The sequence below is a fragment of the Dreissena polymorpha genome, chromosome 4 (genome assembly GCF_020536995.1).
Source record: "Dreissena polymorpha isolate Duluth1 chromosome 4, UMN_Dpol_1.0, whole genome shotgun sequence".
Taxonomy (NCBI): domain Eukaryota; kingdom Metazoa; phylum Mollusca; class Bivalvia; order Myida; family Dreissenidae; genus Dreissena; species Dreissena polymorpha.
Window position 1 is genome coordinate 6403445 of NC_068358.1, and position 23986 is coordinate 6427430.

Here is a 23986-nt window from a genome sequence, read left to right on the forward strand (position 1 = left end):
CTGCGCTTCCAAAATCATGGCCACTTTTTTAGCTCGGCTGTTTTCGGAGAAAACCCGAGGTATCGTCATAGCCAGCTTGTCTTCCGGCGTTGTGCTAAAACCTTTACATTTTGTTAACCTTTTGAACATTGGCTCTAAAATCAAAGTGCTTTCACCTACAACTTTGAATCTTCATATATACATGCACCTTGATGAGTTCTACACGCCACACCCATTTTGGGGTCACTAGCTCAAAGGTCAAGGTCACTGTGACCTCTAAAAAAAAATAAAATCTGACAAGCTTTCATTTCTTCAAAACTGCAACCGCAGCCGAGCGTTGGCAACCGTTATGCGGTGCTCTTGTTTTGCTTTGTATTGTTGGCTAAACGCTTGTAAATTTACTTATTCAAACATGGGAATACAACTTTGTTCTGTAATTAATTCATGGTTTATGCGACTTTGTTTTGTCTCTGTTATTTTTTAACAAAAAAAATATGTGGAATAACATTTTAGTTCTTTATAGATTTATACTGAATAGGAGAAAAATTAGTCATTGATGTTGAATAAAAGATTTACCTAACAATAGCTAAGATAGGTATAATAATTATGTTTGTTTTTGTTTTACCTATTCCGAATCAGCTTTTAGATATGCTTGATTGAATAAAAGTCATGACATAGGATGAAGTTAATAAAATACAAAGTACATGTAGTTATTTCATCTTTAAAATGACAATTTGTCTTATTGAAATAAAATTATTGATTGACTCAAATAAGAAGTCTGCAAACTATGTCAGTCAAAGTTTAATATAGATTGTTGAAAGTAATTGTAAAAACTACACTAATTGATTCAAAATGCCCCTCTTCATTGTACATTGTCAGTTTGTGTAATGTTGTTACCATGTTTGTGTTGTGTGCTTATGAAACATAACAGGGCATTTTAACAAATGCAATCATAGCCAACTTGATACAATGATTAAACCATTCATGTAGTTGATATTACAGTTTAAGATGTCAACCAATCACTGTAGTCAGATATAACAAGTTAATGTTTCAACCACTCACTGTAGTCTGATATCAGAAGTTAAGATGTCAACCAATCACTGTAGTCAGATATAACAAGTTAATGTTTCAACCACTCACTGTAGTCTGATATAAGAAGTTAAGATGTCAACCAATCACTGTAGTCAGATATAACAAGTTAATGTTTCAACCACTCACTGTAGTCTGATATCAGAAGTTAAGCTGTCAACCAATCACTGTAGTCAGATATAACAAGTTAATGTTTCAACCACTCACTGTAGTCTGATATCAGAAGTTAAGCTGTCAACCAATCACTGTAAGATATAACAAGTTAATGTTTCAACCACTCACTGTAGTCTGATATCAGAAGTTAAGATGTCAACCAATCACTGAAGTCAGATATCAGAAGTTAAGATGTTAACCAATCAATGTAGTCCTATATCAGAAGTTAACATTTCAACCAATCACTGTAGTCCGATATCACAAGTTAACATTTCAACTAATCACTGCAGTCTGATATCAGAAGTTAAGATGCCAACCAATAACTGAAGTCAGATATCAGAAGTTGAGATGTCAACCAATCAATGTAGTCCTATATCAGAAGTTAACATTTCAACCAATCACTGTAGTCAGATATCACAAGTTAACATTTCAACCAATCACTCTAGTCAGATATCACAAGTTAACATTTCAACCAATCACTGTAGTCAGATATCACAAGTTAACATTTCAACCAATCACTAGTCAAATATAACAAGTTAACATTTCAACCAATCACTGTAGTCAGATATAACAAGTTAACATTTCAACCAATCACGCTAGTCAGATATCACAAGTTAACATTTCAACCAATCACTGTAGTCAGATATCACTTTTTAATCTGTTAACCAATTATTGTAATGAGATATCACAAGCTAAGCAGTCAACCAATCAATGTTTTCAGATATAGCAAGTTAAGCAGTCGACTTTTATGTAGGCCATATTACTAACTTACAATTGGCATGCAAAGAGAGAACGGGAAGCTCAGTTGATGAAAATCTTTTAATTTAGATTTTGTTTAGAGTAGCAATTTAAAATTTGATATGCAAACATGGATAGGTCCATTGTAATTGTGTGTATTTGACTATAAACATACCAGGTCTTCAAACTGTGTTTGGTTAATTATAATATTTAATGAGTTACATTTTTATTAATATACATGGATGGTATTATGTAGATTTGTATGCGTCCTTTAAGAGGAGGAAAAGCAAATAGTTACTGCCTTGTCCATATGTCTGAATTATAATTTTGATGGAATTAAGTCACATCATTCTGCTCCAATGTTCAATGTTCTCATCTGTTGATCTTTCAAAGAGTTTTTGGCATAAGTAGACAAAGGGCATCATAAGGGAGCATCCATCATTTTCACATGATTCTGTTTTTTCTGTGTGTTTCACATCTGTGTGTACTATTTAAGAATAAGAATTGTCCTCAACATTATCTAATCAAATTCTTTAAAAGTGGACACATTATTGTATACATTTTCTCACTAGTTTTTGTATGCTGTATTTTTAATTTTAAACCAAGAACAGCTCATGTGTACGTTAAGTGAAATGTGTTTAGTTGGTAGTTATCTAGAAATGCTACTTTCAGTTTTGAATTTTGTTATTTTGTTCAACATTGATAGTGTACTATTTGCACATTTTGTTAGTTTTGAAGAAATGTTTTATAGATTTCCTTTGAGCTAATATTTCTAATACTGATATTGTATTCTGAAAAAACAAATTGGTAGACCATCTAGTTTCAGGAATATTTGCTTTGTGTCTGCATGTATAACAATATAATTAGTATGGTGTCAAGTGTGTCTTCTTTGAATGAAAGTCACTTGATTAAGTAAATTAGTTGTGTTATTGTCAAAATAAAAAATAAATTAATACTTCTTTCAAACATTAACCAAGGTCACACGAATATTTCTTGTTCATATATATTAATTGGAAGTTAATTGTGTCTTAATTACTTTAAAAAAGTCCTAATGCTATTAAATGTATATGGGCCAAGTTCTGTGAAAAAGGGGTTTAATGCATGTGCGTAAAGTGTCGTCCCAGATTAGCCTGTGCAGTCTGCACAGGCTAATCAGGGACGACACTTTCCACTTTTATGATATTTTCTGTTTTAAGAAAGTCTCTTCTTAGCAAAAATCCAGTTCAGGTAGAAAATGTTGTCCCTTATTAGCCTGTGCAGACTCCACAGGCTGATCTGGGACAACACTTTATGCACAAGCATTAAACCCCTTTTTAACAGAGCATGGCACATATGAATGTCATTTTGCTACATGATAACATAAATGACATGCTGTACTTGAAATCTGTTTTAAGCTTGATAACATGAACACAACACTAACCTTTATGCATTAATATATTAATGCACTATTATCCTGAACATATGAGCTTCATCATACAGATATGGGTCTTATGCAATATCCAGCCAGTGTCGTGTGGTAATGGATTACATGACATATTTGGCTCTCTTAGCGCCAGACTAGCCTGTGCATTTGCATTCACACAAGGTTTTATGGTCTCATTTGCAAACAGGTCAACTTCTGACCAGATGGCACCAATGTGCAGGTCTGAGGCTTCACTAGTTGAATATGGCATTAGAGACATTTTTGCATGATGCAGCTCATATTAGTTTTTTCACTGAAATCTGGTTAGATATAGATAAATGCATATCCAGCTAACTTACTTATGACACAATTCAAGCATGTAATATATAATTGTATAGCCTACAAGTATGAGAATAATGTAAGACAGCTAAATACACTATACGTTTTGAATGTATTTGTGTATTATTGGTTCCTATTCAGGCCCCTGAGGGTGAGAATCAGCCAAGTACAGATGTAGACCTCTTTGTTTCCACAGAGAAAATCATGGTCCTCAACACAGACCTTCAGGTGAGTCATGATTTAGTTTGCAGTGATTGATAAATTAGCTTTGTGGGAAAATTACGGGTAAACAAGGCAAATATGGATACTGGTTTAATGAACATTCGTAACTTAGTTATGATTTAGTGGCTCTTGTGAGGATATTCTTTGGGCCATTAGTTCTCATTCAATGTTGTAATAACTTTCAAAGAAGCTTCTTTGTAAATCATGATGTTTGTTGGGACAGGATATCCGCAGGATATCCATAGGGAATTGTTTGTTTGCAAATCAAGCTAGTGAATATCATGAAGAAGAATTGACCAATATTTGAGTGGCTGATTTTTTACGTATATATATTTCATCATATGTTGTTATTGTAAATAAAAAATATGTTTAGACAAAAGTCAAGATTAGTTTTTTTTGCCTTTGAAAAGGATATAAGGCAGGTAGTTCTTTGATTAATTGAAAATATAGAAACAAGATTTGCAAAAGATTTCAGTGTACATATAGATGACAATTACAGCTTTAATTTCATTACTACTGATATCAGGAATTATTTGTCTGTAACCAAATGTGTTTGTGGTGTTAATATTACTTGAATTATCAATCTACATAATACATTTGCTTTGAATTGATGTTCATTGGTATGTATGTTTGCATCTTTGTATGTTCGTATTTAATATGGCCCACATCATGGGAAAATAGGTATCATGCCATATGCAGCCAGTGTATGTTTTTGAGATCACGGAACCTTGCATTTGTGTGTATAAATGGACCATGTACCTCCTGACCAGATTGCACATTTGTATGTACACCTCATCATATGTTCATTTTCAATATATTGGTGTGTGATTCATGTTTAGGATGACTATAGGGTAAGTTGATACATTTATTGAATCCTGACCAATCATTTTTTCCAAACCTCTCAATAGGCTAAAAACCACCCATCTTTGTGTTGGCAATTGTTCATTTGTTTTATTGGGTTATTTGTACTTTATGTAACATGTATGCAGATGGTGTTTTTTGTCTTTGTTCATGTTATAAAACCTGAGTACATGTAGTACATGCCCATGTTGCGCTGTTTTGATTGCTTTTTGTCCGTCATCAAAATGTCAACATTTAGCTTGTGATTCCCATTTAATGGTCAGAAAATTAGTCGCAATGATATCTTGATTTCTTTAGTTCAAAGCTGTGCCTATACATAATAAAAAATTAGTTTGAATCTTGGCAAAATCGTTTTGCTTTGTTCAAAAACATGGCTGCAAGGTTCTGGAAGTTTGCATTATATGGCATTAACAGAAGCTTGTTAATTCTCTTGAAGGCTCTTTTTTGCGTTCGGTATAAAAATGGTCTTACAATATCCTGGCCTAGTTGCAAAAAAGCTTAAACTCTGTCGAAAAGCATGACTGTCAGCGGATGGGGCAGTTTTGCTTACATGGTACTTGTTAATAGTACGGAAGCTTGCACACAATTTATTACCTCAATTATCATAATATTTTAAATAACTTGATCTCAGGTGAGTGTTTTAGGCCCTCAAGACTCTCCTCAGCTCTTAAAACCTTCCCTTTTTATGGTATCTTAAAATATGTATTTATATGTGTAATTATATATTTGCATATTTGACCTTGGTTTCAATCTTAGTTTACCAATATAAAGCAATATGTGTATCCAACCTGCACATTAATTCACATTCCATTATCTTTCCAAGTTTAGTTGTCATTATTTAATAGAATAAATAAAATTAAAAAAAGCAGCAATTGATAAAACCTCAATTTTGGTAAATTATAAATATGAAACAATGGTGACTCTTTTTATTTTCATTTCAGTTTAATTTTTTTCGATTTAAACATTTATGCTATTTCTCAAATTATTGCTAAAATATGTTTCTAGGAGATCATGATGGACCATTCGTTGCGCACAATTTCCTACATTGCGGACATTGGCGAGATCCTGGTCATCATGGCCCGGAGACGCTTGATTGGCAGCCCTGGTGACACTGACTCCATGCGGAGAAGAAAGCAGGCCAAGATCATATGTCATGTCTTCGAGAGCGAAGAGGTAGGTAAACCCTATATACAGGTGCTAAGTTAATTACATGATTATGTTTGGTGGACTACAACTCTGAGCCTCTTGGTTCTGTTCCTGTCTCAGCCATGTAACTGGTGCTTATATATTGTCATAAATATCTGTGCTTAGTTCTATAAAAAAAACAGCTAACCCAGGAAAAGTAAATTACTGCAGTTATATGACCAAGTTATTGTTAAATATGGTGAAAAAAAAAGAACAAACAAACAATTACCTGATTATCACTGCAGTGATGATCACTGCTTGACACACAGTGTTTTTACATAATTATGATGTTATGGTGGTCAGTGCTCCAGATAACATGCGTAAAGGCGTAAAAACGAATTAAATGTCTTAAATAACAATTTAGATTTAAAATCTTTGCGTAAAGTTACGCATTGAAAAAATAAAACACGAATTGAAATTTTCGAACGTGCGTAAAACTTCCAGTAGCAAATTATATACGGTAAACATTTTATCCCGGTTCTGACTCGTCTAGGCGCTCAATTAAAACTACCTATAAGTCAACGTCACTCAAGCATTTGCTGTGAGGAAAAGCCACACCTAAGAACGGTCGAAAGGCAAAGCGGTCTAGATTCTGTTCTCCTAGTATTGCAGGCGAGTCATTATTGTTTATTGTACCTTTTTAATTACACTTATCGTAATTTTTATACACAAGTAATATACTGTATACCTATTCAAAATGTCATTAAAATTAAATGTTAAATATAGTTTTTGATATGACTTTAACGGCGACCAATAGGCCATTATGACCTAAGCCGAAGTGTCAGTGACCGTTTTACATAAAAAATCAAAATGGTCGACTGAAGCGGTGTATCAAAGCGTGGAAGGCAATAAAAGCCATTTCAGTGTCAAAAGTCCACGCTGCATGCATTCTTTCAATTAGATTCAAATACCCAAAGCATGGTTTCGTCAATAATTTATGAACTTATAAGCTCTTGCGAAGCTGTCCGATTATGGGAAAGCAAGAAACGGAAAAGGAAAGCCAGGCTTTTCCAAAACTATCAACCAAAATGTTGAATTGTTGATGTGTCAAAAACAATGAATAAAACATTATTTGGTAATATATTGTTAAGAATTAATTTTATAAATAGGGGGTTAAATAAGAATTAATTTTTGAAATAGGTAGTAAATAAGATTTTGACCAAATTTTTATCTGGAGCTCTGATGGTGGTTGTGTAGGAGGTATGAGGGAAAATACTACACATATTTATTAAATATGCCTTATTTCATTTAGGATTCTACCATACAACAAGGGATTTTTAACCGTTTATTAACAAATTATATTTAGCGGAGGATTTCAAGTCAATGAATGGGCTTCTTTTAATACATCTTGCTCAAGGGAAACTAGCTGTCTTTGGCTTTATTTCCATGATATATAACAATGAATAGACCCAACTTTTTTGTGTGGAGCTTGACTTTTCAAAGATAAGTCTAGTTATATTACTCACCCCATGCATGTTCTTGTCTGCATCTAAGCCAGGTTAATGTTTTTGCAAATCTTATTTCTTAGGAATAGCTTTAGGGATTTCTTTGAAACTTAGAAGATGTATTCCCCATATTAAAATAAACCCAAGGTCATAAAAATAAACAATTTATGGCAAGTTTTTATTAAATGTGATCAGTTGATAACAGGAGCCATCTTAATTTTTGTCCTGCCTTTGCAGTTTATTTAGACTTGTAAACTGATACAGTCACACATTTTTCTGTTGAGATTAGTTTTCAGAACACACCATCTTGTTGCGTGTTCTGTGGGGAAACACTGCAATTCTGTTTAACATGCAAGACATATTGCTCCATGTCCCTGTGGATAGGCTGACATTAATAGACTGACAGCAAGGCCTAAAAACTACAAATTGCTTAGTTGGGGGTGGTATCATAATGGAACGGTTTGTACATGAATGTAAAAGTTCAACTTGGGTGGTGTGTGTTACATAATGTTTTTTATCCAATGCAGCAGGGTATGTTATTCAGAGGATCTTCAATTTCAAGTTGACGAACAATTTCATGTGAACATCAGGTTTAGAATTTTCATATAATTATAGTCTGTAGCAAATTTAAGCAAGTTTAATATATATTTGCTCTGCTGATATGTTTTTTTCGTAATGATGACGACGTTTCCCTTTTAATAAAGTTGCTTTGATGGCACAAGTTTCATACAATTTGAGTTTGTAGTACATACAGAGTCTATAACCTCAAGTGGTGTTTATTATAAGACATGAAAAGCATTATTCTTCATTTCATCTGGTTGTAAACTGTTAATAAAATAATGCTCAATTTGCATAAAAGATGATGGCGTGTGTGCTAATATAAGGCATAATGTTCCTGACCGATTATTTATTAATGAAACACAGAAAAATACTCTTAAATTCTTATAATTAATACACAAAACAATATTTAGCTGTTCACACTCTATATGATGCAAAGGGATGTCTAAGTGCTAGCATTTGAATCTTCCATTTTGTTTTCATTTTGTTCAATGCCATATTGTTGATGTTCAGGCATAACTGTGATGTTTCAATAAATGAATGACCTTGCTTATGAAAAGTAGTAGAGTCATTAATGTTTAGGATTTAGTTGGCATAGGTTGAGAGTTCAGAAGGAAAAAACTAACCTATCACATGGACAGATGATTCAGTCAGAATGTATTGTTGATGTGAAAATGAAGCAGCGGTAATGATTTCTTGCCTGAAGAAAACTGAATACAATCTTGGGTGGTTGCTAATTCCATTAGCAGTGACAATCCAAACATCTGGTGAAGACAATATACTTTCTTGGAAACAGAATTGAGAGAATTGTATGAGATTAGTAATTACACAAGGGCTCTGTTTTCCAAAGATTTCTGGATTTTTGTTATGTCGGTGTCTGTTCCTCTGCTGCATGGTCTGGTCTTATTTTCAATTTGAGAAATATCTGATGCTTCATACATGACCCCTTAATTTGGGAGTTGTCAATGTGAGTTTTTTTTATATATGGGTCTTGCTCTGTGAAAAGGGGTTTAATGCATGTGCGTAACGTTTCATCCCAGATTAGCCTGTGCAGTCTGCAAAGGGTAATCAGGGAAGTCACTTTCTGCTTGTATGATATTTTTCGTTGAAAGAAAGTCTCTTCTAAGCAAAAAAACAGTATCGGTGGAAAGTGTCGTCACTGATTAGCCTTTGCAGTATCTGGGACGACTTTTTACGCACATGCATTAAACCCCCTTTTCACAGAGCAAGGCCCATATAAAAATCATTTTATCCGCCTTAAAGGTTAAGTATAAAACTATTATATATGAAGATTAAAAATCAAATAAATGTATTGGGGTCTGTAATTTGGTTTGTATAATATATTTTTATGCCCCCCTTCGAAGAAGAGGGGGTATATTGCTTTGCTCATGTCGGTCTGTCGGTCAGTCGGTCTGTCCGTCCACCAGGTGGTTGTCAGACGATAACTCAAGAACGCTTGGGCCTAGGATCATGAAACTTCATAGGTACATTGATCATGACTCGCAGATGACCCCTATTGATTTTGAGGTCACTAGGTCAAAGGTCAAGGTCACGGTGACCCGAAATAGTAAAATGGTTTTTGAATGATAACTTAAGAACTCATACGCCTAGGATCATGAAACTTCATGGGTAGATTGATCATGACTTGCAGATGACCCCTATTGATTTTGAGGTCACTAGGTCAAAGGTCAAGGTCACGGTAACCCCAAATAGTAAAACGGTTTCCGGATGATAACTCAAGAATGCATATGCCTAGGATCATGAAACTTCATGGGTAGATTGATCATAACTCGCAGATGACCCCAATTGATTTTGAGGTCACTAGGTCAAAGGTCAAGGTCACGGTTAACCGAAATAGTAAAATGGTTTTTGGATGATAACTCGAGAACGCATACGCCTAGGATCATGAACTTCATAGGTAGATTGATCATGACTTGCAGATGACCCCTATTGATTTTAGGTCACAAGGTCAAAGGTCAAGGTCACGGTGACCCGAAATAGTAAAATGATTTTCGGATGATAACTCAAGAATGCTTTTGCCTAGGATCATGACACTTCATAGGTACATTGATCGTGACTCGCAGATGACCCCTATTGATTTTCAGGTCACTAGGTCAAAGGTCAAGGTCACAGTGACAAATATCGTATTCACACAATGGCTGCCACTACAACGGACAGCCCATATGGGGGGCATGCATGTTTCACAAACAGCCCTTGTTGTAGTTGTGTTTTTAAGATAATAAGAAAATGGCTTATGGATTATTTTGTACAAGTAATTTGATAGGATCAGAGTACTTCAAATAGTTGTATATAGTGTTAGCAGTTGTATTAATTGAGAAGTCATGCAAATATTTGTTTTTATTAAGCTATATCCTTTGTAGCACTAGGCCTAATGGGAATGCTACACTGGCAGCATATGGCATAAGACCTATTTTCGTATGAAGCAGCTTAATTGTCCCCTACCGGTGAAACCGGAGGGGACTTATGGTTTTCGCTCATTCAGTCTGTCTGTCTGTCAGTCTGTCCGTCATTCTGTCCATCACACTTTTTTGGATCCTGCGATAACTTTAAAAGTTCTTTATATTTTTTCATGAAACTTAAAATATGGATAGATGGCAATATGGAGATAATGCACGTCATTTCATTTTGTTCCTACGTCAATAATTATGGTTGCTATGGCAACAACAAAAAAAAAAGATTCTGACAATGGTGGAGTTTCACCGGTAGGTGACCATATTGCTTGGCAATCTCTTGTTGAAACTTGAATGTACATGATTATGCTTTAGTCGGTCTCTTTCAAAACCTTTGAAGAACATAATGATGTGTCCTCTCACATATGTCATGGCAGAGTAGTTTATAAAGTTTGATTATACCCCCACAAACGAAGTAAAGGGGGGTATATAGGAGTGAACTTGTCTGTCGGTAGGTCGGTCAGTCGGTTGGTCCGTCGGTCGGTCTGTCGGTCGGTCTGTCGGTTTCTCTGTCGGTCCGTATTAAGTGTCCGCTCTCTAATTCAAGTAGTTTTCATCTGATCTTCACCAAACTTGGTCAGAAGTTGTATCTAGATGATGTCTAGGCCAAGTTCGAACATGGGCCTTGCCAGGTCAAAAACTAGGTCACGGGATCACTTAGTGCGTTTTAAACATTCAGCATGTTGTCCGCTCTCTAATTCAAGTAGTTTTCTTCCGATCTTCACCAAACTTGGTCAGAAGTTGTATCTAGATGATGTTTAGGCCAAGTTTGAACATGGGCCTTGCCGGGTCAAAAACTAGGTCACGGGGTCACTTAGTGCGTTTTAAACATTCAGCATGTTGTCCGCTCTCTAATTCAAGTAGTTTTCATCCAATCTTCACTAAACTTGGTCAGAAGTTGTAACTTCATGATGTCTAGGCCAAGTTCGAACAAGGACCTTGCCGGGTCAAAAACTAGGTCGTGGGGTCACTAATTGCGTTTTAAACATTCAGCATGTTGTCCGCTCTCTAATTCAAGTAGTTTTCATCCGATCTTCACCAAACTTGGTCAGATGTTGTATCTAGATGATCTTAAGGCCAAGTTCGAACATGGGCTTTGCCGGGTCAAAAACTAGTTCACGGGGTCACTAAGTGCGTTTTTTAACATTCAGCATGGTGTCCTCTCTCTTATTCAAGTAGTTTTCATCCAATCTTCACCAAACTTGTTCAGAAGTTTTATCTAGATGATCTGAAGGCCAAGTTCGAATATGGGCCATGCCAGATCAAAAACTAGGTCACAGGGTCACTTAGTACGTTTTACACATTGAGCATGGTGCCCGCTCTCTATTTCAAGTAGTTTAAATCAGATCTTCACCACATTTGGTCAGAAGTTGTAACTAGATGATGTGTAGGTCAAGTTCGAACATGGGCCATGCCGGGTTAAAAACTAGGTCATGGGGTCACTTAGTGTGTTTTAAACCCCACCATGTTGTCCGCTCTCTAATTCAAGTAGTTTTCATCCAATCCTCACCAAACTTGGTCACAAGTTTTATCTAAATGATCTCTAGGACAAGTTTGAACATGGGCCATTCCGGGCCTAAAAATAGGTCACGGGGTCACGGTTTTTAACATTCAGCATGGTGTCCGCTCTCTAATTCAAGTAGTTTACATCCGATCTTCACCAAACTTGGTCAGAAGTTTTATGGAGATGATCTTAAGGCCAAGTTAGAACATGGGCCTTTCTGGGTCAAAAACTAGGTCAAGGTTTTAAAAATTGAGCATGGTGTCCGCTGTTTTTTGTGAAGACGACATGCAAAATATTATGTGTCAATGCAGCATGTGGGGGTATTCGTCACGTCTGTGACAAAGCTCTAGGTTTTTTAGTCTTCAGTCAAACGTTATTTGGATCCTTTATTGATTTGAAAGAGCTTCATGGGTATTAATCCTGGGGAAAATTGTAAGCTAATTGTTTTGTGTAGGATACTCTAGACTGAATGAAATAGCCAGTTTACTCCCAGTCATTGATGTTTGCACATAATGGCCTTCCTGCATGGAGAGGTCTGAATTTAATAATCTCTGGAGATTGATTCCTCTACAGAGATCTGTTTGGTACAAGATATTTCAAGTCGGCAGCTGCTGCACTGCTGATGCTGAACATGAAGAGAGAGAAACCTCTTCAAGCCCCCTTTTACACATTGCTCATCTATAAATTGTGTTTGATAACTACACAATAACGCTTCAAATGGTTACACTTGTGCATTCTTTTGCAAGTTGTAGTCCAAATAAACTTGTAGTCTGATAGTCAAAGTTATAGTTATTATCATATTCTTAATTCTGCTTCATTGTAATCTGTACATTCTGTACAACTCTACTAAGGATCACTCAAAATAGAGGCCACTGCTACAATATGAGGAAGGACAGCCATACCGGTCTGAAGACAACTTCTAATAATCTGCTTGATAAAGTCAATGTCATAGTCTTACCCTCGTTATTCTTGCTTATGTGTTAGTCACATCACCCTGCTATGCTTTTCTGATCTCTTACCCTATACATGCAAAAGTGAACATTGGTTTTTATTTAATAGTTAATAATAGTACTGCCATTATGTTGCAGCTGAAATTATTCAATTAAAAAAAACAAGAGGGCCATGGGCCCTAAGGCACTCACCTGAGACCCAAAGGAACTAAACTATTCTGGGAAGGTGGAGTTCAAAATAATAAAAGTACTTCATGAAACATAAATATTATCATAAGGTTCACAAGAAGAAATTCGCACGCCCCTGGAAACCATGCTCTTCAGAGCACCGGAGCTATTTTCAAAGTAAATCAAGATATTATAGGAACATATGTTCTAAGCATGTTTCATTAAGATTGAACTAAAATGTGACTTATAGAGTTCACAATGTTTCACTATAGCAATAAAAAGAAATCTGCCACCCACCTCAGGGGCTTGCTTTTAAACAAACTGGAACTATTTTCAGACTCACCTTGCAATGATATTTCCAAATAAAACAACAATCAACCCTTTTTAAAACACAAATCTTTGATAATCACACCAAAACTACTGACCTGACATCCATAAACTGTGTGTCATAACAATTTGTGTTCCACTCTTATCAGTCTAAAGGTCTTTGGTGTGAGTTCCCAGCTGGGGCCTATTTCTACGGACTAAGGGCTTTTAAGCTGCAAGCCTGTTACATCACATTAACAATTCAGGCACATAGAGAATTAATTAGTTGCTGATAAGCAGGTAGATGAACGGGATCATTGGAGAAATAAGAGTGCATTCCTGACAAGCCATACATTTATGATTGGAGGTCAAACACAATTCAAATTATATACAGTTGTTTCTCCCCTAACTAATTTTCTGTGAAATCAATATTACTACTTAAAATTCTGAGAATATTTGATAAGGGTTTGCAGATGGCAAAAAAATGTTGCACTTCATCCCCAACCGATCATCAACATAATAATCCTCTTCAGAAAGAAACAAAAATAAATATAAAAAAAATTGGCAATTTAACTGTATATCTTATGGGCAGAATTAATATTCAGATGGAGATCATGAATATCATAATATTTCATTCAACGTGTACATTGGTAATTTCTTAGTTATAGAGTGTAAACAAGGTTACACTATATAGCCATTTAAAGCCATGTTTTTCAACAGACCACAACCATAAAGGAACTCGGCCTAGATATCATAACAAGATATCCATAAAACCAATGTTTTGACCAAGTTTCATAATGATTGGACAAAAAATATGACTTCTAGAGTGTTCACAAGCTTTTTTTACTATATGAATATAAGGAAAAAGCCCCCCCCCCCCCCGGCGGCCATGTTTTTTTACCGATCTGAAGCATTTTTTAACTCAACTGTTGTATCAAGGAAACAAATGTGCTGACCAAATTTCATAAAGATTGGGCAAAAAACGTGTCTTATAGACTGTTAACATGTTTTCACTATATACATATAGAGAAAACTGCCCCACGCCGCCTGGCGGCCATGTTTTTCAAATGTTCACGACTATTTTCAAACTTGTCCGAGATATCCAGATAACCGATGTTTTGACAAAATTTCATGATGATTAGTAAAAAAATGTGACTTTTAGAGTGTTCACAAGCTTTTTTACTATATAAATATAAGGAAAAAGCCCCCGCCCTTCTGGACGCCATGTTTTTTTACTGATCTGAACCATTTTCGAACTCAACCGTCGTATCCAGGAAACATATGTTCTGACCAAAGTTCATGACTAATGGACCAAAAATGTGACTTCTACAGTGTTCACATGTTTTCACTATATACATATAGATAAAACTGCCCCGCCCCCTGGCGGCCATGTTTTTTCACCGATCTGGACCATTTTCAAACTCATCCGAGATATCAATGAAACCAATCTTTTGACCAAGTTTCATGATGATTGGGCAAAAATTGTGACTTCTAGAGTGTTCACAAGGTTTCCCTATAGTCATATAAGGAATACTGCCCCGCCCCCTGGCGGCCATGTTTTTCAAAGGACAGGAACAATTTTTGAACTCAACCAACATAATTTATAATTAAGACAAACATTTTGACAAAGTTACTTGAAGATTGGGCATCAAATGTGACTTTACTGTGTTCACAAGGTTTTTCTTTTTTTTGACCTAGTGACCTAGTTTTTGACCCAGCATGACCCAGTTTCGAACTCAATCGAGGTATCAATAAGACAAATGTTCTGACCAAGTTTCATGAAGATCGGACAAGAAATGTGGCCTCTAGAGTGTTCACAAGGCAAAATGTTGACGACGGACGCATGACGGACACACGACAGACGGACGACGTTGTGCTCAGGTGAGCTAAAAAAGATTTATATTGACATGAAATTGAACAATTATAACCTATGTTGGTTGTTTTACACACTTTTGTCAAGGTTAAAGCTTCCAGAGAAAAACATGGGATTCAGCCTAGGTCTGCTTTCTATCATGCCTTTCAATTGGAAATCAAATTCCAAAGCATGGCACTGTCCTCCCATGAGCCCTTGATTAACTCTAACAAAGGCTCTTGACTTCCAATTTCCTGGTTCAACCCCACACCTCAGTGGAGACATTCATAGCCTTGGTTCTCTTCACAGGAGTAATGCCTTGATCAGAAAGTAGCTGTTGTATTGATTCAGGATTTATTGCCAATTATTTAGAATTAGCTGTCATGGAGTCAACAGATATGGAATCGGCTTTCACACTCTGATGTAAGCATACATGCCAGAATTTTTCAGGTCCAAATAGGGACATTCCATAAAAAAGTCGGGACATTTGACCAAAAAGCAGGACACCAAAAACGATCAATCATGCCACCTTTACTGTAATTAGTATATTGCAGTCTGCACAGGCTAATCAGGGACGTCACTTTCGGCCTAAAATGAATTTTTGCTAAGAAGAGACTTTCTTGAAATAGAAAATATCATATAAGTGGAAAGTGTCATCCCAGCTTAGCCTGTGCAGATTGTACATGCTAATCTGGGACGACACTTAACGCAGATGCATTAAACCCCCTTTTCACAGAGGACGTCCCAAATCAAAGATTTCCCTTAATTTGAAGGTCTAGATCATATTTCTTTTTTTAAACATTTCTTTTGGGGTGTTCAGCACTTACACAGTGTCACTTGTTAAATGATGATTGAAAAAGTTTGAAGTTTTTTTTTTCAAAGCTGTCTTATCCAGGTCTTGAATTTTATGAATAGTCAAATAGTCAATCAAATAATGGAGAAATTTCCCACCATAAGACCCAAATGAATATTCTTTACATAAAACTCCCAAATTTTACAAAATTCTTCCAAAACTGTGGCTATATATCTTTTTCGTGATTGATGGAAATTAGAAAATTTACTATTTTGTACAAAGTTATGTTCCGATCTTTGCTTGGTAAACTAATTTGTCATATAATGAAGTTATTTTTAATTACATTAAGTTATTTACTATTTTCTGTTCATCTCTATTCATCTCTTAATTAAGACTAGGCCAGTGTTTGGTAGGCTGTTCTTTTTAGTTTTCAACATGTAACACTTCAACTTTTGTATTTAGGCTTAACTTAAGTAAAGCATTTCATGTTAATTTTCCCTCATTTGGTAACTTGGTTGACTTGTTACATACAGATTGTCCTCTGCGGTCATCCATGTTAATTATGTTGGTCTGCGATGGGAAGTTCATGTAATTGATCATCAATCATGCTTGTAATTGACGGATGGGACCAATCAGTCTGGAAACCTATCTTAATTGGGAAGAAATATTTTTGGTATCAACCCTTGCATGCATTTCAATACAGTACCATTTGTATGCACTATTTATGAATTCATGTCTTTTCTGTGAACAGATTTTAAGACAACTATAATAACTCATCTGAAATATGCTCAGTTGTAAAAAAGTATGTCAAATACCATGTAAATAAATTGTGATTACTACTTTTTTGCACTAAATTATTTAACTCAGTCTAGTTTGTCCTTTCATTATAGTTAGTTAAGTTGGTAAGAATGTAATATTTGCTACTATGTAGAAATGGCAATCCAGGCTTATAGTATTTTGTGTAATGCCTTTAATCCAAACAATCAAATAGGTGCCCTTCCATCAGTTTTGCTATATAAGTGAATAAAACAGAAATTGGCATCACTTTCCTGATAAAACCAAATCCTCTGTAGCCAGCAAGTTGAAAGAAAGTGCAAGTGTCTGTGCTAATTGCCTTTGACATTGAAAACAAAATCCAATCTTGAAATGACCAGCATTCCTGACACCATGTTTAAGTGAAACCATCTTTCCTAGCCAATGACTCCTGTAAAATTCATTATGTTCAGAAAGAGGTTTTGTTTGGTCATTGGTTTTATCAATATCGAGCCCTGGCAAGCGCGTGGTTGCAATGTAGCAACACTTAACATAGACATTTGACTCTGCTGTCATCGTTTTGATGGAAAGTAAGCCCTCTGTGCGGATGTGCCTAATGTTTGACCTGTGTAAGCAAATTCTGCCTTCATTTGAAGAGTTTGATGAGATTAAATATATTATTTAGTGGAATATTCTTTTAAAAATTTGATAAATGATCTAATCAGATGAAATAGTGAAAGTGAAATGGATCTTTGGAAAATGTGGAACTGAATTTGCCTGTAATGCAAACTCGATGCTTGTTTCTTTCCATTTGTGATTCATAAATATGAAACTTGATATACATACTTTTTATTTGGGGTATTCAGATTTTCATATTTAACTTTTATGTTCATGTACATTTTGAAATAAATTTGGATATACTAAATATAAAGACAGAATAAGAACATAGAAATTTCAGTGACCAGATTGTGATTACTGTAAAATAATGTGAACAATTATTTTTATCTGAAGTTGTTGTCAGGGCTTACATATTTCAAATTGAATTATCTATTATTTAAGAAATAAATTTCAATTTCTGATGTGTTTTATGAAGCCATTTTTTTTTTGCTGCGGGCAAATCACACAGTGTCATATTACAATTTTTGATAATTATTGTGTATAGTTCATGCTGTGCACAAATCTAAACACCTTAACTTCAAACTTGTGATTTACATCCTTAATTTGATGTTTCTCTGGCAAGCAGATTAAAAGTCTTTTGACATAGTGCATAAACACACAGGCATTTTACAACTAATTTGACATCACAAGCCTCTGGAAAATTGCTTAAATTGGTTTGCTACTGAAATTTCTGTGAATAAAGAGTGCAGATCTGCATAATATCTTCAGCCAATTTCTTCATTAAAGCGACTGAACAATTTTTTATAATGCTATATCTATACTGTTGTATTTGAACTTTCATTCTTTACTCAGGATTGTTGTGTACAATTGCTCACAAATATTTGTATTACAGCTAAATTGAATATTATAATAAACCTACAAATATAGTTAATATGTATATAAGTAATAAATATTCGTGTTCTTCTAGTTTTTTATAAAACGTTAATCAAGTGCTTGAATTATTATCCCCAGCCGTCAGTCCATCCAACCATTCATCTGTCACAAACTGTTCAGGGCTTTTTCTCAGATACCATACAAGGTATCAAAATGAAACTTCATGGGTGTACAGATACAAATCAGGAGAAGGGCCATGCTCAATAACCATAACCCTACACTTTTTCTAATAAGAATTATTGCCCTTCGTTGTTTTTTATGGCCCGGATTGAAAAATCAGGGGTATATTGTTTTTGGCCTGTCTGTCTGTCATTGTATGTGTGTGTCCCAAAACTTTAACCAAAACTTAAACCTTCGTTAAAGTTTGGTAATAACTTTTTGAATATTGAAGATAGCAACTTGATATTTGGCATGCATGTGCATGCATGCACATTTTGAGCGGTGAATGGTCAAGGTCAAGATCATCCTTCAAGGTCAAAAGTAAAAAAATACAATCCAAGGGAAGTAATAAGCTTTAAAAGGGAGATAATTTGTAAACCTGCCAAATGATATATTGAAATTTTATTTCAAAGCGGCGCAATATGGGGCATTGTGTTTCTGACAAACACATCTCTTGTTTATGATGTAACTTTTCAGTGCTATATCTGAGATACCATACAAGATTTCAACATGAAACTTTAAAGGTATATAAATATCAATAAGGAGAATGGCCTTGCACAAGAACTGTAACCCTTAAATTTCTTAAACAAGAGTTTTTTGCCCTTTTTTATAAGTAATTTCGCAGAGCTGTATCTCAGATAAGTTACGATATTTCAACATGAAACTTCATGGGTGTATAGATATCAATGTCAGTGCTCACGCTGCTGCCAGACATTATCGCCAATGGCAATTATTTAATCCAACTGGCTATTATTTCTTAAAATTGTCTAGAAAAAATGGCGATTATTTTATCCGCCTACATCAAAAATAAATTTGCCTCTATTAGTTTTCTGGCGAATGCAAAATGCCTGTAAATCTGGGCCATCAAGCAGAAAAAATCAATAACGAGATTACCTGTGTACACACTCGGCCCTGTGTATTGTCATACACATGTCAATAACTTAGAACTGCGACATCGTGGCCTAGAGCGTTTTTCTGAGTCATTGTCCGACAGAAGTGATATATTTCGAAAAATACGTCTTTAATCTCCCAGTGCTTTACCAAGTATCGGTAACTGTTAGATTTTCGTTATTTTTTCGCCAATTATTATTTTTCAAAGCGTAAATTTTGAAAATCGCCGCAAATATTGTCGGCTGGGTTAGTTTTTCACGCCGTTTTTTTCTGCAATTAGATTACGTTGAACATTTCTTGATTAAATAATGATTTAATCGCCATCAACTAATTATCCCCGTCATTACCGCTATCTGGCGTCTGCTTCAACATTTCTTGATGTGTGATAATGATTTCAATTTTGTTTGTAATTATTTTGTTTACGTTGCTCAAATGATACCCAAAGATATATTAATAGATCTTTGTTTAAAATAAAGAAGCTGATTTTATTATTTTTCTATAATTTATGTGTTTTTGTTGCTCAAAATACTAATTAACGTTAAAAACATTCGAAACTTCTCAAAATGTAAGTAGTATAAAAACTTGAGTTTTGCAATGTTGCAACTATTCATGCTTTCGCTACTTTATGAAAACAGTACCATTTAACGCATGTTGCAAATGTCCGCCATCGCGCAATTTTATGAGTAAAGTAAAGCACTGCAATATCTAATTTTAAAACAATATTTCAACCTATATTGAAATTAAAATGCCTCTAACTTGATAATTTTTTGTCCAAATCAAGTCTTCTCTTTTTTCAAAATAAAGCTTAAATTTATTAATTAACTTTAACTTTAAGTCAGTTTTAAATGGAAAATATCTATTTTTTTAGCTTAGAAATGTGGCTGAATATCAGCCCAAAGTGGGTCTTAAAAATCACTGTAAGTAAAATTATATACAAGTAATAATTATTATTTTCCTTTTTAGTGTATATGTTAGTTCTAAATATTCTTTTCCTTTTTGGGTTGCATCATTCACTTGTTTTTACTAATCAAAGACCAGTTTGTTTTTTTCTTCTTGGAAACAATAATTGGTTTTTATTGTTCAGAAAAAAAAACTCGCATTCGACCTAGCAACATGTCTGTGTTTATGTATTATTAGTAATCTCCGAATGTCTTCATTTGATGAAATAATTAATATTTATGAGACAATGTTTAAAGATGCCTATTTTATAGCTATAAGTCTTCATTGATGCTCATTAACAGGTCATCTAACCACATCATTCCTCCATTCAGCTCCAGTTAACTGCTCCCTATGGCCACATAAGACATGTTCAGTATGGCCTGAGAATATGAAGATAATATTATAAGATCCTCACATTTTCTTACCATCTAGGGGCATGTAGCTGGTCTTTTAGAAACTTGAAATGGTGTTTAAATGGATTAGAAGAGAGAGTTGTTAAATATTTTAAAATAATATGTTCTAGTGGTATTTTGTTGAAAGCACACACTTTTTGATTTGTTGTAAATTTAATACGCCCTGTTTCATTCACATGACTGTAACAAAATTATTACTGATGGGCAAGTTTTACCCTTAGTAATTAAATAAACACTATACATGTACATGAAATTATTTACCTGCTAATTGGAAACTTGAGTGTAATTTACATGTAGTGAAAAATGTATGGATGTAAAAGCATAAGGTACATTTTACCTTTCATATATTTAATCAGCCTATTTCATTGGTATTAGAAGAGGTCAAGTTAAAATACAAGTAAAAATTAAACATACTGGTAAGATGTCAGCTTCAATGTGAGGTGCAATCTTTTCAATGACATTTGATCTGTTTAAGTATTTACAGGCCATTTTTATCAAGAGAAACAAAGTCTTAAATCAAGTAGAATGTGTTGTGAAATTGTGTTTCTGGATTTATCCCACATCTTAAAATTCAGAGATTATTTTATTGGAATTTGAATAAAGAATCAGAATTTTGTTTTTATTCATGTCTTTTTTTTTCTTATCCTCTATGATTGCATCTGAGGGATGGTAGCTTTTGTGTGCTGAAATGTTTTACTGTACCCAAAAAGCGGAATGAAATAAAACTTTCCACACACACAAAAAAACACCCTGAGATATGTGAACATTATCATGACAGAAGAAAATGTTTAACATGTATTTTACCATGGCTATGCACATGGAGCATGAAAATTAATCCATTTATGCCAAGTGGACTCTCCCATCCTTCTAAATTGGATCAATTTATTTCCAAAATTAGGGGTGTAAAGTATATTTATTTCTATATTTAGAATATTTCATAAAGAAATTCATTTAAGCAAACAGCGCAGACCCAGATGAGACGCCGCATTATGCGGCGTCTCATCTGGGTCTACGCTGTTTGCAATGTCCTTTTTTCAGGACGCTAGGCATAAATGGGTTAACCTGGAATTTTGGATTTGAAGCCTAATACATGCAACTGATACTTGAAACAGAAGTCTGGTACATGTGTGGGAGATGGAATATTACGAAAAATATCAACTGAAACAAATCACTTTCAAACTATGTTGAGCGGAATTCTGTGCAATTATTAATATTTCACTGAAAGCCAGCAAGTGCCAGGATGCCATAAAAAGAGAAGCAGTGTAAGTGCGAATCCTAGCCAAGCGGGGGTCCTATTATTATTAATTGACGATGGGTCTGTCAGAGAGGATGTTTTCTATAGGGGGTAACATGCATGTGTCTGCATACAAGGATACCAAGTATGAGCCCCTGGGACTGATCATGGAGGCACAAGAAGAGGTAAGAATACGGGGCTGGATTATGGGGATTCAAAATACTTTGTTGTATGTTATTAAGTGAAGTATACACAAATATAAATACATGTATGATAAATTCTTGTTTCACTTACCTGGATTTCTTGTTTTAATAATATTTACATATTTACTGTAGTATAAATTTAAAGAACATTTGTTCATGAACACTTGTTTTATCATGGATGAAAAGAAGATTATGAAGACTTTCATGGACAATTTGTCAAGTGAAGATATAATACATTAACTTACGCTAAAACAAATAAAACTTATCTTCTTTGTATCTTCTTCACATTCCTGTCCTCAAAACATTTCTAAATGATTCTGATTCAAAAGGTTCACCCTTTATCTACTGAAAATGTCCATATGTGACACACATGTTTCACACCTGTTTAACATTCAATCTACTTAAAATTCTTGTATATGATACATATAGGATCTGGCTTGAGTTGTCATATCATACCATATTTTTAACCAGGTTTTCCGAAGGAAAAAACTGGTTATTAGATTGGCGAATGCGGGCGGGCGGGCGGGCGGAACAAGCTTGTCCGGGCAATAATTATGTCGTTCATTGTCAGATTTTAAAATCATTTGGCACATTTGTTCACCATCATTGGATGGTGTGTCGCGCGAAATAATTACGTCGATATCTCCAAGGTCAAGGTCACACTTTGAGTTCAAAGGTCAAAAATAGCCATAAATGAGCTTGTCCTGGCCATAACTATGTCATTCATTGTGAGATTTTAAAATCATTTAGCGCATTTTTTCACCATCATGGGACGGTGTGTCGCACGAAAGAATCACGTCAATATCTCCAATGTCAAGGTCGCCACGACTAAAAATAGATTTAAAAAAAAACAAACTTACAAAGGGGGTTAATTTTGTTTGTTCATTTCAAAAGTTCAGTTTGAGTTTTCTCCCTTTATCAGATTTTTTTTCACAATGAAAACGTGGTTTTGTGACAATTTTGTCCCTTGTTTTAAACTGAGTTCAGGAATTTTGTTAGTAAGCAAGCCTTGGCGAGCCTACTAACAAAAATTCCTGGACGAGTTTAATAAAATATGGTATGAAATGACATTGAGTGTCAGATCTTTTTTATCACATGCTTTTAAATGATCAAATTAAATAAATATTTACGCAAACATAATGATAAATCCCGAATGTTGTTTGCAACGTCATTTCAGCAAAATAACAAAATGCGATTAGTCAATTGAACGAAAACAAGCCAATGAAAATGCTTAAAATGTATATTACACATCAGTGCTTTCCACAGGCCATTTAATGGTCGCTCACCGGGGCGCTTGAATTTCGAAATCAGAGTCCGCGGGGTGCCTGAAATTTTCCGATCAGTGTTTTGGCTGTTACTGCAACTAGCTAGCCATTCTTAAGATCAAAGCAATATCGACTTCGCCAAAAAAAATTGAAAGGCGATTTACGATCCTCTGTCAACTACATCTAACGCTTTACCCAACTAAAGCCCGCTTAAGGGCGGAGCGTCGCTGTATTTGAAAATCAATATTGGCCAATGAGAGCGTACGCATTGTATAAGCGACAGCACTTGTAGGGAGGCACTACCTGCAGTTAAATCATGCAGACAACTCGTGACGTACATGTAATTGCCACAGAAATCTTGTCCAGTTACTAAGATGAATGATGATGGCTGTAATCCTCGTGGAAGTTGTGCATTTCATGAATAATACTGTCAAAACATTTACTCGACTCATAAAGCCTTTTAACAAATTATCGTTTCATTCATTACGCAACTGTTAATGTTTTCTTGTCTCAAATGAGCATAATTAAATTTGTAATCCGAAACCCACTTCCAAATGTAAATG

At 34.9% G+C, this 23986-nt stretch overlaps 1 protein-coding gene across 1 annotated transcript in view; it reads left to right on the forward strand.

Annotated features, from left to right (window-relative positions):
• The window catches only part of LOC127876614 (uncharacterized), a 90558-nt gene that overhangs the window by 43029 nt on the left and 23543 nt on the right, over positions 1–23986 (forward strand). The window contains 2 exon segments of the mRNA XM_052421964.1: positions 3842–3928; positions 5789–5956. Coding sequence (XP_052277924.1) covers positions 3842–3928; positions 5789–5956 — 255 coding nt within the window.